Below are 16,892 nucleotides of genomic sequence, written 5' to 3'. Positions count from 1 at the left end.
TTCAAACTCTTAGAGTGATGCTTAGTGATGCGGAAGATGAAGTGATGCTATAGGGATTTAATCAAGAGTACGAGGAGCGTTTGCATCAGTTGTTATTGTTATAACTCTATAATATATGGATATAATTATATAATTTTATGTTATAGCTTATACATATATTAATTTTTAATAATGAAATTTTAAAAGCTGATACGTTTACAATATTCATACACATCCCTATATAGAAAATGCTTAATAAAAAATACATATATGACCTTTCTCTTTTAACTTTTACGATGATAATTTAGTTTTAAACAGATATATTCAATTGTACACGTTGAAAAAAGGTATAAATATATTCTGTACGCCTCCTGCTGTTACTTCATCTGTTCGTATCTAGTTATACAGATGTTAGAGGTCTTGTATTATTTAGAATTTCAGAAGATTATATCTAATGTATTAAATTAAACTTTAACTTAAAATTTATCTAATATTATTAATGGAATTTAATGGAATAGTATCGAAAGTAGGTTTAGTATCCTTGATACATCTCTTATCCTTATTACAAAAGCAAATATTAAAAACAGATAAATAACCAGGATGTACGTTCACAATAATTACCTTTACATTGCTACCAGGTGTAAAATTTTCCATTTATGTTAGAAAATTTTAAGTTCCTGAACATATTTTTACACGAATTTATGTTTAAAATATGTATAATCTTATATATAAATTAATGTTTTTATATAATCTATTAGTGGCTTCTTCAANACAATTAATTCCTGAATTAAATCTAGGTTTGATTACATATATATATATATATATATTATCTGGAACAGTTTACATTATTCACATTCAAATTTTACATATTTTCTACTAAACAAAACTAGATTTGACATTGTTAAACATATAAAAAAAACACATATTTTTATTGTTTTCTACACATTTAACATCAAAAACTGGTGAAAAATAACATATTTTAACAATTTAAATCGCATTCAAGTTATAAATAACAGTTTAAATGAGTATTTTATCCATTATACTACGTAAAAATTTTGAAAAATTTCAAAAAATATCATTTCCTGTTATGAAACAGCGTAGAGTAAATAATCATTACTAAAACGCATTATGATAACACAACACGTGGTCGTACGTCACACATCTATTCAGTTTCAAATTTAGATCAGCTGGATAAATTCCCTTCACTGACAAGCTTATATTTAATCAAAATTGGTATCTAAACGGATCTAAAATATGACAAACTCAACTTCTATTGTCGAAATGAAGAATATTTACTCAAATATATATTTACCAGTTGTTTTGGGTGTAATTTTAGCAATATTATTAGCAGCACTACTGTTTTTCTTATGGAGATTACTGATAAGAGTACGAAGAAGAAGGCAATTATTAAAAGACATGACACCAAAATCGAACCATCGCATGATAGGAGTAAGAGCTAACGACTCCATACGTTTCGTGGTTCCTACCATACAAATTTACGAAACTACCGAAGATTCTCTTTCAGAAACTGATTCGAGTGGCTCTAAATTTTCGGACAGAGAAGGAAGGATACGTAAAGTAAACTTTACAGGATACCAGATTCATCCTCAAGATTTAGAGAAGAATCTTTACGAAGGTGATGCGGAGGATGGAGTAAAAGCACGTGAAAATATAGGATGCGTGGGATTTTCTTTACATTATAACTATCACAGGAAACAGTTATGTGTACGGCTCATCGCTGCAACCGATATTAAATCGCATTTTATGAAAGGTACAGCGAATCCTTACGTCAAATTACGTTTGCTGCCTGAAAAAGCTCCAAAATACTACACTCGTGTACATAGGAATACTCTGAATCCTGTGTTTAACGAAACGTTCGTTTTTCCTGTTAAACTTTATGAAATTGAAGAGAAAATATTGAAAATTACTCTATGCGATTATGATAAATATTCGAGAAAAGTTAAAATTGGTGACGTTAAATATCCAATTAAAAATTCGCCTATAACAAGTTCAATTAGTGAAGACGTGACTACAGAAGATTTATGGTTAAGCCTGAAATTTAATTCTGATAAAGTAAGTGTAATTTTATATGTTTACATTTAAAAATAGAAATAAGAATAATACGTTTATTTATTTATTTCATATAGATTAATGAAAACTGCGGAGAATTATTAATTTCAATTTGTTATAATCGTGAAAAAACAACTCTTACTCTCACTATATTAAAGGCTAGAAATATTCATATAGAAGGAAAAGAAAAGGATACAGGTAATTACGTGAAATTTTCAAGTCTGTCCGTCACGCTGTATACGTTAAGAATTGCTTTTATTCTTTGAAAAAAAAAAAAAAGAAATAGTAGAATGAATGTTTAAATGTGTTATCAGATAACCTCGGAATAATCGGAATTATATTTGCTGTTTTTTTTTTTAAACAATATGGCAAATATTTAGTGGCGCGCCAACGATCGCGCGCGCCTCTTCAATCCCGTCGCGTGTGACGCGATGCGAATTAATTTTGTTGAGTTTAGACAAGGAAACTGTTAAAAATAATTATTTTTTAAGAAGCTTATCAATAATTTAGTACCGTGTGTTACTTTATACGTACTTAGTGACTGTTTTAAATATACGCGCCGTGACGCGACTTCGCGTCACTTCGCTGAGCTCCCGAAGCCGGAATTTAATAAATAAATCTAATTAAAACATAAAATATATAATGTTTAATATTAGAAAAGTAACTAACACAATTCATTTAGTATTTTTTTTTTAATCCGTAGCATCCGTATACGTCAAAGTCACTTTGTACGTACGAAAGAAATTAGTTCGAGCTAAGAAGACTGTTTTTAAACGGAAAACACCAGAAATAGAATTTAATAACAGTTTCCAGATCCACGTACCTCCTTCAGCTCTCGACGAAGTGGATATTTTAATTACTTTATGTGGAAAATCTGGGATAGGTAGCAAATACATCATCGGAAGAACCCAAGTTGGAGCCAATTGTATATCTCATCAAGGAATTCAACATTGGCAAGATATGGTTGCTAGTCTAAACAGCACTTCTATTCATTGGCACACTCTAATGCATTAAATTAATTTGTTAAATGTATATATTTATATGTTTTTTAAGTCTAGTAAAAGTCTAAATTGTAGAAACCATCGTTTCGCTCTTGTCGCTTCGCGTCGCCTCGCGTCGAGCTCTTCATTATTAAATTCTATTCAGAAAGGTTAACACGCTTTAATAACATAATTACTGTATTGTAATGTTAGTAATTTTTAACTTTATTTTAATGATTATATTTTTCTGTGATACATTTCCATTGTCGAGTCTCACTTCGCAACGCGACGCGACGCGACAATTGCGCTTCCTCTTTGAAATAGTATAATAGACAATTTCATGATGAGACATTTACACATTTCTTTTTTTCTACTGAATAAATTAAGCATCTCATATATTGTATAAGTATAAATGTTACCCACTTTTTTATATATTTATTTAATTACTTTTGTTTGTTTTTTTTATAAAATTGTGTACAGTAACAAGTAGTATTGGTATTGGTACATTAAATATATATATATACTGTATTTTAATTATGATATAACTAATTATGATATAACTAACTAATACTAATAATTCTACACTATAAATATATTATAACTAATATATTTATACTGTAGAATTAATTATCCCCCTGAAAGGTGTTAGAGAGATGATTGACACGACTCTATTGTTAAAGGAAAAGTATGATGTACAGGGGCAAGACACTACTAATTTGAGATGGAAAGCATATACATTTATCCTTTCAAGATAAATTTTTGAATTAAAATAATGTGAATTCCGGTTTGCATTAAAAGTTCGTATATATTGAATAGTTAATCGGGGTCTCTTGCTCTAGTCTTTCCATATCTGGTCTGGTTTTACATGTATCTAACTCGAGATTAAGGAAAAACTGAAGAACGGACAGACGGACGACAGAGAGAATTTATAGTCTTTTGGTCTAGTTGGTCTCTTCCTTTATCTTGGAAACAAATCGCCTTTAAGGATGATTATAAGAGGAGAAGTAGTCAGAATCCAACTAATTATAGACCAATTGTTTTAATTAGCGTATTTAGAAAGATTTCTTCAATTGTTATGGCAAATTGTCTTCGTATCAGTTTGATATTGTTATTATATAGCAATAATTAAAAATAGAGGCGTCGAATATAATTCGTTTATTTTGGTTGGTCTTATTTAAATACAGTTGACCCCCTATAACACTGTTGATTATTCCGTTTTATATGAATTCCATGTTGTACGAGTCACTTAGATTTTACAAATACGTAAGCCGTTCACAGCCCGGCACACGTATTTGTAAGATCTAAGTGACTCGTACAACGTGGAATTCATATAAAACGTAATAATCAAGTGTTATGGGAGGGTCAACTGTATTACTTTCGAGGAAACGAGGAAAATTATATACTGTTTTATTGATCCTCAAGAAAGCTTTCGATACAGTCGATCATGATTTATTATGGTATAAGCTTAGGAGTATTGGTTTTTTAAATAATTTACTCGAGTCTTTTCTCTAATACAAGATATCTTATACAGGATTTTTCATTTTAAACTAATTACGTTAAGTCCAATAGAGGGTTGCCTCAAGGAGATTCATTAAGTCTTATTCTTTTTATTTTGTTTTTGAATGATTTTCCTGACCTTCCGAGAGGTCAAAGCTCTATGATAGCACCATCTTCTCATGTTGAAATTAACTGTCTTCTTTATGCTGATATTGTCCTTCTCTTGGCTAATTCAGCTTCTGTGGGAAAGACTCAAGCTTACTTGGAGCTATTGTCAAATTATTTATTAAAATTAAAGTATCTTTATCAAATAATTATGTTAGATTATTTGATTTCTTGATTGGAACAAGTGCTTTTTTTTAATGCTTTTCCGGTTTGGGGTGGTCTCTTAGTGGATTTGAGAGAATACAGTTGTTCTACTTTAAGCCAGTGGCGTAGCGAACATAACTGGCGCCCAGGGCACGACACTTTATTAGTGCCCTCCCCCTCCCCCTCTAGAAACACATATAGTTTGTCTTGGAGACCATTTGGGTGCCCGTCTGCGAGTGGCGCCCGGTGCATGATACACCCCCTTACTACCCCCCGCTACGCCACTGCTTTAAACAGGTGTTCCGTATTAATAGATCTGTCTCAGGACATGGAATTGTGAAGACCTCACTATAATTTGTAGATAAACTATAATTCTTTTTTGAAGCCATGTCCTGTTATAGTTAAAGGACTATTAAATAATATTAGATGTCATTCTCTAGTTATACGTATTTTTTAAGTGAAAATTCGTTCCTTCTGGATTGTGATCAACGACTAATATTAGTTACAAAACGTTCATTATTTGAGTAAAAGGGGTTGGAACTCTGAAACTTTTGTTTGTATATCAACTTTAATGTAACAATGTTATTTTAACTCATTCTTTTTAATAACACCCGTTATATCAAATAATAAAGATTGGTTGGTTGATATTTATATAGATTATACATTATAAACTTTGACCTACTGATAAAAATACTGTACTGCCTTCATTATTACATAGGACACATCAGTTGCTGTATAAAGAATTTTCAATTTATTATTCGATTTATATAGAATTTACAGTTAAAATTATTTGAATTGTTATTATTTTATTGTATATTTTTATAATAAAAATTATTATGTATATTCTTCTATCATAGTATTAATCCAATCATACTTGTTGGATACATTAGAATATATAGCAAGCGCATCGTCAACGCTACATGCTGTTGTTAAGTAGTTATTAGATAATAAGAAACTAACAGTTCCTACTAGATACCATTTACTTTGATGAAGGCATACCAAAGGTCCTCCACTATCACCCTAGAAAATTAAAATTATGCAAATTAGATAAGGGAGACGAACATATTACGAGTAATCATAATAATTTACGTGGCATCCTCCTTGTTCTCCTGTTTCATCACCTGCACATATCATGTTGGATGTATCCTTAAAATTTACAGGAAGATTGCATTTTTCAATATCATATAAGTACTGTTCGGCTTGATTTAGCACATCGCTACCACCTGTACCTATAATATGATAATTTAATAAATATAAAACTGTATATTTTAAATTATTTAAAAATAAACTTACCTCTAGTTTCTCCCCAACCAGTTACGAAACATTTATTTTTATTTGTAAATATTAAATTTCGTTGGGGTAGACATACAGGACGGATATGATCATTAAATTTTACAGGCGCATTCAATTTTAGAAGAGCAATATCATTGTTTATATCATATTTTCCTGTTAGTATAAACTGAAAGATATTAATTAATGATGATTTTCTAATAATTACATTTAAAATAAATTTAATTTTTGATAAATTTCTATAGGGATATTTTATATGTTTCTAAAGTGAGATATTCTAATGCTGAATTTATTGTTTGGCGTGATTTATTTAGGTACAGAAAGCTGTAAAATCCAAGGTTGAGCCAGGTGTTATACAATTGCACATTCAAATTCAATATGCATTCATGAAATATATTTACTTAACGTATAAGAGACATTTCTAAATTAAGTTTTTAGAGATAAAATTAAGATATTTTCTAAAATTTGTGCTACGAAATTTAAGAATTTCTCATTTTATAAGTCCAAGGTTGGAAAGTATAGTTAATACACGTCACGTCTAGTTGACCCGAAAGGTGAAAGTCTAATGATACGTGACGTTGAAATCTGAGAAGTTTCCTTACATTATTATAATTAAGTATCGTTATATTATTATATATTTTGATTACATTTAATAGCCATAAAGAAATTAAACTAGCAACAATATTTTATTTTTATTTTTTAAAATTAAATAGTAAATGTTTAAATTGTTTTTATTATTATTATTATTATTATAAACTGGAATACAAAGTTTGATCTCAACCCTTTAATAAGACGGTCGAATAGCCAAAACGATAAATTTTTAATATAAAAAATAATATGTCTTTGCTGTTGTTACTTTTCCTTTATACTTGTTTATTAAACACGTGACAAAAAGTACACGTGTTCATATGTCACGTGGACGTGTTAATTTCTATACACGTCCTTCTTATTAATTATAAAATAAAAGTTAGTTTAAAATATTTTATAAATAGAGCGTTACAGATAGATAATGTGTGAGAAACGACGTGAATAATGAGCGAAAGAAGGAAATGGCAGGACAGTCGTGAGGGAGGAGTGGGGATTTTTCCCTAGACTCAGAGAAAAATTAGGGACCCGTTGTGGTTTCTATCCCTATAAATTAATGTTATGTTTAAGTTACAGACAAGAATTAAGACTATAAGACTACTTTTTATTAATAAATAAACGTGTTATATATTCTATTTGTTTAAAACAAATGGCAAGAGGCTCTCTAAGGAGTAAAAGGAGCACTCTCTCTCTCTCCCAGGACCATACAAACTCTCGGCGGTCCTTTCTGTTAAAACATAGACAATGTATACAAATATATATATGCAATGTGTAGCATATCTAGTGTACAGTACATATCCTTCTGTAACGCTACTGATATTCTACTATATATTTACTACTAAACGCATTTTATATGTGGTTAAATTTGATTATATTTATATACATATTGACTGACAATGGTAAATGATTGAGTATTATTTTGTACACGTTTCTTACAAAAAAGTAGGAGACAATAAGTTACTTTCCTACAGGCCATTTGTTCGAAAGAACCAACTGACCTTGTATATAAGACGAAAATTTTATTAAAGTTGATTCCTTGCAACACTTGTTTACAACTTTCAATATAAGAAAACTTGTTATTGGATCTCACACAAAGGACGATTATCAAATAAGGAAATACAGTAGAAAATTAAATAATCAATAAAAAAAATAATGTTGTTATAAATCGAAAAATTTCACGTAAATTCCTTTAATTAAACGAATGTTTTAAAATATCATAATTTTACTCCAGATTATATATAATAATTATTATTATAATTACATATTTACCGTATCTTCTTCGATACCGGGATATATAATTAATCTTTCAATATATCTAACAGATTCGAATTCATCCTTTATAAATTTATTGTGATTGCCCAAATGGATCCTCCAGAGTGTTTTATCTCTTAAACTTCATAAAAATAATTATCAGATAGAATTTTTGGTTTAAAAATATATTTATAAGTTACTTACTATTTAAAGCAATGAGCTGCGCTCACTACCCAAAGAGAATTGATCAAGGAACCACCGCAGGTGTGGCTGTTTGGTTCTATGTTATTTTGCTGTAGGTCTGCCTGCCAGGGCCAACTCCCAGGTATAGCTTCGGTTCCACCCACAATACGATCTTCTGACTGTTGATGATGAGAAACGGGTGGTGCTCCACACTCAGGGGTGGGTGAAGGTGGGAGGCCTGACAAGGTACAGAAGTGTAAATAACCTTTATGGGATTTTGTTAACTATATAGGACATAAATTACTACTTGACCTTTGATATTGTTTTTTTCTAGAAATAAGAAGGTAATGTTTGGGTTACCTGACATAAAGTACTTTACTTTAATGGGTTTTTTTTAAAGTTATTTTTATGTAACGTAATAAGTACCACATTTTTCTTCATCTGTGCCATCGCCGCAATCGTCTACTCCATTGCAAATTAAATGTTTGGAGATAAATTTTCTGTTTCTGCAATTGAATTCCGTCGAAAATTTCGCTGAAATTGGCGTAATTTATTATAAACTCGGTATATATTTTTTCCCGTGTACGTAATTAATTTTAAATATTAAAAATTTCTCACATTTAACAAGCTCGTATGATACGTTGAATCCACGTCCAGTATGAATCCAATCGCTGTAGAAAGTAATATAAATCTCATTATTTTCGGAAATTACATCGTATGGTAAAATACTACCACAAAATATGTATCGAGGACTTTGATTTTTGGATAATTTATCATAAATTGCAAAATGATCCCCATTACAACTACTTGTGTTTTCTACATCGAAGTAATTGAAGCGTAATCGAATTAACTAGAAAATAAATAAATAAAAATAATATAGAAATATTTAAATTTATAATTTTTATTTTTATCATAACAAAAATATTTCTTCTTTACCGTGTTCGGTGCACTTAAAAGTGCATAAACACATCTGACGTTCTTCGGATATTGACCAGATGCATAACCGGGACTATACAAGTAACTTTTGCCAGTTACTTTAATTATTTTCGGATTTTCTTCATCGCAGTCATCTAAATTAAATAAATTTTAATTTCTTATATATACTTTTAAACAGATAATCACGTTACGACAATTACATCTTACGTAACAAGCATGAATATAGGTTACGTTTCAAGTTATATTAAATTACAATATATTTAAATGATATTTAAACGGATTTAAAACCAATATTTAATGTTATAAACTTATAACATTGTTACAAAATAAATTTATAAACATTTCTATAGTAATGTATGACTTCTGTACACAGTAGAAAGTAAACAGAAATGTATGTAATTAACTTTAAGTTTATTTTTATATGTTTTATGCATAAAAAATATATTGATGTATGAGTTACACGAGCTGATATAGAAAACTTATTGATGTAAATGTAGTTTTTTCCCCCCTTCTTCTTGTTTTTTTTCCTCATCTCGTCATCTATCACTTACAGTACATATCATTAAGGCACCATGCTGTCTATTCAGAATCTAGTCTGACCTGATTTGGTAAAATGGTTTCTACTCTAACTCGTTCTATTTTATAAAAATAATTTTTTAAAGTAATTTCTTTTAAATATTCCTTAATAAAAGGGTTATTTTCTGAGTATTAAAAAAAATATATTTAATTTTGTAAAAAGTAAAGGAATTTTTGTAAATATTTTTATGTAAAATAATAAATAAACTTTTAATTAATATATAATGATTTTATAAGTAAAAATTTTAATTTATTATTGTATTAGGGGGTAGAGTATACTCACGAATCTAGGGATGAAACACTAAAAATGTTTTTAAATTTATAAAATATTTGATATAAATTTAACAAGATATTTATATACTTTTTTTCTTTTACACTTTAAGCACTCGTTACATAAAAAAAAAAGATGATTTTAATTACACGAGCCTATCATATAACAGATAAAATAAAGCATAAAACTGTTGAACACGCATTATATATAATAATTAATCAAATATTAGCAATGGACATTCGTTTCGGTTTAAACTAACCACACCCATTCTAACCAATCACGACACGTCCGAGACACGTGACAGTCGATAGTAGTCCTAGTGTAAGTACAGTGGGCCACCAGATTCTCATCACTTCCGTTCATTTCTCGCTTCATATCTAACGATTATTACTATTGATCGATGTTCAACGATGATGATCGAACAGGGAAGGAATTGTTCAATAGTTTTCTTGATAGCCACCGTAATTATAATGGCGCTGTTGTCGGTAAGGGGTTCACGTGCCATTCGACATCACTTTCGTCACGGTAAAGTAAGTTTTTTGAATTTTTTTTCTTTTTTTTTAAATAAAATTTAAATAATATTTTAACAACTTCTTCCCCTTAAAAAAAATGAAGTTTTAGGTTAAAATTTTAATTAAAAATTTTGCTTAATAACGCTGAATTACTTGACATAATTTAAAGCGAATGAAATGATTTAATTAGTAAATAAAAAATTAAAAGAATATTTTAAAATATTAATTTAATAATATTTAACGTTTAAAATATTAAAAATTTATTTTTAAAATAATGATTAGTTTGACAAATATTTTAAGAATTTAAACCCAAAGTTGCTAGTAACGAAATTTTGGCAATGTAAAGTGAATGATAAAAATAAAGTTTATGTATTTATTTTTAAACGAAATTTATTTAAATATTTAAATTTTTTAATTTATTAATTTATATCTTTACTTAATTTACCATTAAATTAACAAGATAACAGCAAAAATTATATTAAACACATCACCTTTGTAATTACTGTGTAATTTTCTATTATATTTTATTAAATTGCCTTATAATTTTATAGAATATATTATCTAAATATATATATATATTTTTTTTTAAACATTTTCTTCGTTAGTAGAGGTACTGATAGACTTAGTCAGCCCTGTTATAGATGTGTCAGTGATAGGTAACACGATCCATTCTAGGTATTTTCGTCTCATGTATCACCTAGTTTGTACTTTATTTTATCGTTATTCTCTGGTATAAATCGTGCTCTAACATATATAAAAACACTTCCATTATTCATATAACTGAATAGGAAATGTTTTACATACAGTTATCCCAGTTTTAATCTATCTTTTGAGGTGTTTTTTGAACAGCAAAACGTGGAAATCAACAAAGTAGACATCAAGGACGTTACAGGAAACAAATTATCCCCCCCAAACTGATGAATAAATCATTACTTGTCACCCCCAAATTTTATTCTATTGGTTGTTTACATTCTCTCACCGACAATGAGGCGACAGTATACTTATAATACTGTATAATACTGTATATAATGCTTTAACGTTAGGTACTGTTATGATCTAAATTCTCTTGTTTTACGTCACAATATTATTCTTAGAANCGTCGAAGATTAAGAATCAGAGCTGGAGAATTAGATCTAGCGAAAGAAGAGGGTAAAGAACAAGAAATAGGTGTTGCAGAAATTCATATTCATCCCGCTTATGATATCCATACTGTCAATAACGATATTGCATTATTACGCTTACTACACCCATTAATCTAAATTTAACAAGATATTTATATACTTTTTTTCTTTTACACTTTAAGCACTCGTTACATAAAAAAAAAAAGATGATTTTAATTACACGAGCCTATCATATAACAGATAAAATAAAGCATAAAACTGTTGAACACGCATTATATATAATAATTAATCAAATATTAGCAATGGACATTCGTTTCGGTTTAAACTAACCACACCCATTCTAACCAATCACGACACGTCCGAGACACGTGACAGTCGATAGTAGTCCTAGTGTAAGTACAGTGGGCCACCAGATTCTCATCACTTCCGTTCATTTCTCGCTTCATATCTAACGATTATTACTATTGATCGATGTTCAACGATGATGATCGAACAGGGAAGGAATTGTTCAATAGTTTTCTTGATAGCCACCGTAATTATAATGGCGCTGTTGTCGGTAAGGGGTTCACGTGCCATTCGACATCACTTTCGTCACGGTAAAGTAAGTTTTTTGAATTTTTTTTCTTTTTTTTTAAATAAAATTTAAATAATATTTTAACAACTTCTTCCCCTTAAAAAAAATGAAGTTTTAGGTTAAAATTTTAATTAAAAATTTTGCTTAATAACGCTGAATTACTTGACATAATTTAAAGCGAATGAAATGATTTAATTAGTAAATAAAAAATTAAAAGAATATTTTAAAATATTAATTTAATAATATTTAACGTTTAAAATATTAAAAATTTATTTTTAAAATAATGATTAGTTTGACAAATATTTTAAGAATTTAAACCCAAAGTTGCTAGTAACGAAATTTTGGCAATGTAAAGTGAATGATAAAAATAAAGTTTATGTATTTATTTTTAAACGAAATTTATTTAAATATTTAAATTTTTTAATTTATTAATTTATATCTTTACTTAATTTACCATTAAATTAACAAGATAACAGCAAAAATTATATTAAACACATCACCTTTGTAATTACTGTGTAATTTTCTATTATATTTTATTAAATTGCCTTATAATTTTATAGAATATATTATCTAAATATATATATATATTTTTTTTTAAACATTTTCTTCGTTAGTAGAGGTACTGATAGACTTAGTCAGCCCTGTTATAGATGTGTCAGTGATAGGTAACACGATCCATTCTAGGTATTTTCGTCTCATGTATCACCTAGTTTGTACTTTATTTTATCGTTATTCTCTGGTATAAATCGTGCTCTAACATATATAAAAACACTTCCATTATTCATATAACTGAATAGGAAATGTTTTACATACAGTTATCCCAGTTTTAATCTATCTTTTGAGGTGTTTTTTGAACAGCAAAACGTGGAAATCAACAAAGTAGACATCAAGGACGTTACAGGAAACAAATTATCCCCCCCAAACTGATGAATAAATCATTACTTGTCACCCCCAAATTTTATTCTATTGGTTGTTTACATTCTCTCACCGACAATGAGGCGACAGTATACTTATAATACTGTATAATACTGTATATAATGCTTTAACGTTAGGTACTGTTATGATCTAAATTCTCTTGTTTTACGTCACAATATTATTCTTAGAATTATTATTATTATAAATACTTTTCAGAAAATATATTTACTTTTATACTAATTTAAATAATTTTTATAAATTATTTTATTGTAANNNNATAAAAAATATATATATATATATATATATACGTAAATTATCTCTACTATATACAAGGATATGTATTAAAACTATTTTAGGGAAGAATCTCTCTATACAAGAAGAATATCCCCTTTTATATACAAATTTTTAAGTAAATTACTGCTCTATTTTACAAGAAAACTCATTAAAAGTAAATAAATGATAAATTTGTAACAGAATTTGGAAACAATTTAATTTAAATTAAATTTAAAAAATAAAAATAATAATAATAATAATATGTAATGAAATTAGTTCTTTATATTTCGTAACAGTTCAACTCGTTTATATTTTATTGTTAAAGAATACGTGCCAAAGATTTAAATGACTGTAGACACACCAAAGCATTTCCGGTGCTGAAATTTGATTTTTTTTGGGGGGGCTAATTTTTTTAATTTTTAGAAAGGTGCATTAGTTAGCGGATTGTCACCTGCATCAATTCGTGACTAGCCAACCAATGCAGCAAAGAAGACATGTTGCAGGTGTGCTGAGATCTTCTTCTAAGATAACCTTGTTTTCTAATGACGTCAAATTCATAAATTTGATTATCAACGTTTTTAAATACGATTTAAACACAATTTTAAACGTAATTACTCAAGTAAATTATACGTCAACACATTGCTTATCATCTAAATATACCTGTAAAGACATTTTTAAAAAAAGTTATAGTAAATTTTTGAAATTCTCTGAAGTCAAAATTAAGGTATTCAAACGTATCAGCCATTTTTTATAGTATGAATATTTAATATCGTAAAAAACAAACTTAGATCAATGTTTTAATTAGTTTTTTTTATTAGTAATTTGATAAATAAGAATGTTATTCTACATTTACAAATGTTTTTAATATAATTAAAATACATTTAGCCACATAAAAATGCGATAAAAAAAAATAATACAGTTGCCTTATAGAGGTAAGTAAATTCACAGTTACATATATAAAATTCTTTTGGCATCGTTTAAAAATTAATTGGCACGAACAGACAACCTTACAAGGACTCAGTTAATTGCCTTAAGATGATAATTACCGTTCTAAACTCGCATACAACATCCATATTAATAATTAAAAAAAAAAACAGCTAGTGCTATTACTCACTCTTCCCATTGTCGAATTTATGCTGCGTTATAATGTAATGCTATAGAAATGATCGGTTTATAAATGATTCAGGTGATTTCTGTACTTTGAAATGTGAAGCGCGTTATAAAAACTTGTGTAACAACATAACTTATCCGATAATAAAGACAAAGAATTGCTAACAAATTCCGTCTTGCTGAACGGGGTGTGAACACCCTCTCTCTCTCTCTCTCTCTCTCTCTCTCTCTACACCTGGATACTCACTAATGATACTTTAGTTAATGATATACGAGCCATTGATTGAATCTAGATATGGTTTATCAACTATAAAATTATTTTTCCTAAATTTTCTAATATTTCTTTTCTAAAATTTGTTATAATTTCTATTTTTAATAACTTTAAACCTGATTTTTTTAAAGTGATGACAAAATTAAACGTGTTAAAAGTAGATAAATATGAATTTTTTTATTAATTTTAGTATTAATTTCTTCTTAAAATAGATTTTTTAAAATAAATTTGGTCGTATAGGAAGTGATATTTGTGAAAGGTGTATGAAAATTGTAATTTCCGTTTCCGGTTTTCGCTCGTTTTAAACATTAATATTTGTCATTGCTTAAAATAAAGATTCTTCTGGCAGCTTAGAACTAATTTTCCTGTACTTTTATGTACAGTTTAACATAAACATTTTAATTTTTACCATAGACAACACTCCTCATATGAATCTTGAACATGCTAAAAAAATTAGTCATATATTTTAATATATATATATATATAAGGGTTTACTTTAAATTTTCAGGAATATTCACAGAACCTAACAATATTTGCACCCCAGAGAATGAATTACGATCAGATCTATTCAAAATGGACACCGTGGAAGAAATGCTCATCGAGATGTAAACAGGTGAGGAGTCGATTGTGTAAATCACCACAGCACTGTGGTGCTAATGTACTGAGAGAAGTAAGAAGATGCCAAGGAAACAGATGCAGGAATAAACATAAAATAGTTAGTGGAGAAGAAGAAATTCAAGAGAGAGAATCCGACATTAGAGTACTTTATCATCTTCAACATTTCGTTTATTCAGATTGGTCTTCTTGGTCACCTTGTACTCGAACCTGTCGTACGCACCGTTATAAGACTTGCGAAATGGCTCTAGTTTGCGGAAATAGTTTGATTCAAGAGGATGCTCTATGTTATGTCAAGAACAGCATCTGCGAAAAATTATATAACAAGAAAAAGAGAAGAGAAGAAAAGAGGAGGAGAAGGAGGAGGAGAAAAAACGAACAGGAATTATACGATTCAGGTGGGTGTTCTTATCTTAAATTGGAGCTTCTTAGTAGTTTACACGATTCTTTATGTCGAATTTCTAAAACTCCTTTGTCTAGTGAGGTGTTGTTTCGAATACAAAGATGAAGGACAGATATAGACAATGTTAATGAGTGTTTTCATCAAGGTTAGATGCATGTAAACTCTACATTTATTAAATTTACAGCTTATCAAACTGTCTTGTTTATGATTTATTCTCAAACCATACGATAAAGAACAATGTTTTCTACATGAGAGAATGTTATCTCTTTGTAACATATCACTGTTAACATTGCACAAAGAATAGAATTAATCTTTTGTTAAGCCATTCGGAATTAGAATTCTCGAATAGTCTAGTTATATTCACGAAGTAGAAAGATTATATCTCAAAAATTAATAAGTTTTCTTTCTACATTAATTATTATAGTTTTTATTTTTATATTAATTGATTTAATAAATCTGTAAATACAAAAATAAAGCAAAATATATATATTTTTAAATAATGACATTTTAATACAATATTGCCCATTAGTGACAGAATGGATAAAACCACAGAACACTGGTAGTGAGTTGGCTCCTTGACAACGGGCTGGCCACGTGAAGTTTTCCGGGTTTTTTTTTTCACATTTGTAATTTTAACTAGAGGCCAATTTCCCTCTAGAAAGTCCTCCTGAGAGATAGATAGCCCACGTGTCGTTTTGTGTTATACAAACGACAAAACAAAAGTATTGTATAAATATTACAGAAGGTAGGTGGTATAAATATTACAGTAGGTTTTTTATTGTAGTGTAGGACCTACAAACAGTTGTCTATTTCTTATACCCGCGGCCCCCCGTGTAAGGCTTTGCGACCCCCGTGGGGGTCGCGACCCACAGGTTGAAAAACACTGTGCTATATCATATGCAACTTTTTCTAGTATTATATTAATTAATATCGATATATCTAATAATACACAACTTCCTTAAATATCATTACTTACTCTCCGAACATTATTATGCTCGGAAAATATAAATAAAAATATTCAAGATAATACTTAATACTGTATTATATTTTGAGTTTCTCAAATATGGAATTTATTAAATAATTTTAAAGTTTATCGAAATTAATTAAGTTTTATTTAAGTTTCTCAAATATGGAATTTATTAAATAATTTTAAAGTTTATCGAAATTAATT

The 16,892-nt window shown here is 28.6% G+C and overlaps 3 protein-coding genes across 4 annotated transcripts in view; 2 read left to right on the top strand and 1 right to left on the bottom strand.

Annotated features, from left to right (window-relative positions):
• The first annotated feature begins 1,119 nt into the window (after window positions 1-1,119).
• Window positions 1,120-3,500, top strand: LOC111614126 (synaptotagmin-2-like). The gene is made up of 3 exons (XM_023355512.1): window positions 1,120-2,052; window positions 2,127-2,247; window positions 2,753-3,500. Exons 1-3 carry the CDS (start codon window positions 1,234-1,236, stop codon window positions 3,061-3,063), a joined length of 1,251 nt encoding a protein of 416 aa, XP_023211280.1. The 5' UTR covers window positions 1,120-1,233; the 3' UTR covers window positions 3,064-3,500.
• A 1,573-nt stretch (window positions 3,501-5,073) lies between these two features.
• LOC111614125 (elastase-1-like) overlaps window positions 5,074-16,892 on the bottom strand; it is a 19,033-nt gene continuing 7,214 nt past the window's right edge. Inside the window, exons 2-9 of the mRNA XM_023355511.1 lie at window positions 9,081-9,214; window positions 8,763-8,994; window positions 8,571-8,678; window positions 8,166-8,382; window positions 7,980-8,103; window positions 6,129-6,294; window positions 5,925-6,064; window positions 5,074-5,855 (exon numbers count right to left, since the gene is read on the bottom strand). Coding sequence (XP_023211279.1) covers window positions 5,670-5,855; window positions 5,925-6,064; window positions 6,129-6,294; window positions 7,980-8,103; window positions 8,166-8,382; window positions 8,571-8,678; window positions 8,763-8,994; window positions 9,081-9,214 — 1,307 coding nt within the window. The 3' untranslated portion in view covers window positions 5,074-5,669. The remainder of the gene's footprint in view (window positions 5,856-5,924; window positions 6,065-6,128; window positions 6,295-7,979; window positions 8,104-8,165; window positions 8,383-8,570; window positions 8,679-8,762; window positions 8,995-9,080; window positions 9,215-16,892) is intronic.
• The window catches only part of LOC111614124 (coagulation factor IX-like), a 13,567-nt gene continuing 6,771 nt past the window's right edge, over window positions 10,097-16,892 (top strand). Inside the window, exons 1-2 of one of the 2 annotated variants that reach the window (XM_023355510.1) lie at window positions 10,097-10,457; window positions 15,212-15,716. In XM_023355510.1, the coding sequence (XP_023211278.1) occupies window positions 10,338-10,457; window positions 15,212-15,716 (625 nt within the window). In that variant the 5' untranslated portion in view covers window positions 10,097-10,337. Of the gene's footprint in view, window positions 10,458-11,800; window positions 12,162-15,211; window positions 15,717-16,892 lie in introns of those variants that run through there. The other variant, XM_023355509.1, reaches the window with a different exon arrangement.

This window comes from Centruroides sculpturatus, unplaced genomic scaffold (genome assembly GCF_000671375.1).
Source record: "Centruroides sculpturatus isolate CEXI.00-Female unplaced genomic scaffold, Cexi_2.0 scaffold2054, whole genome shotgun sequence".
Classification (NCBI taxonomy): domain Eukaryota; kingdom Metazoa; phylum Arthropoda; class Arachnida; order Scorpiones; family Buthidae; genus Centruroides; species Centruroides sculpturatus.
Note: the sequence above shows the minus strand (reverse complement) of the source record. Positions and strands in the feature narration are given on the sequence as shown.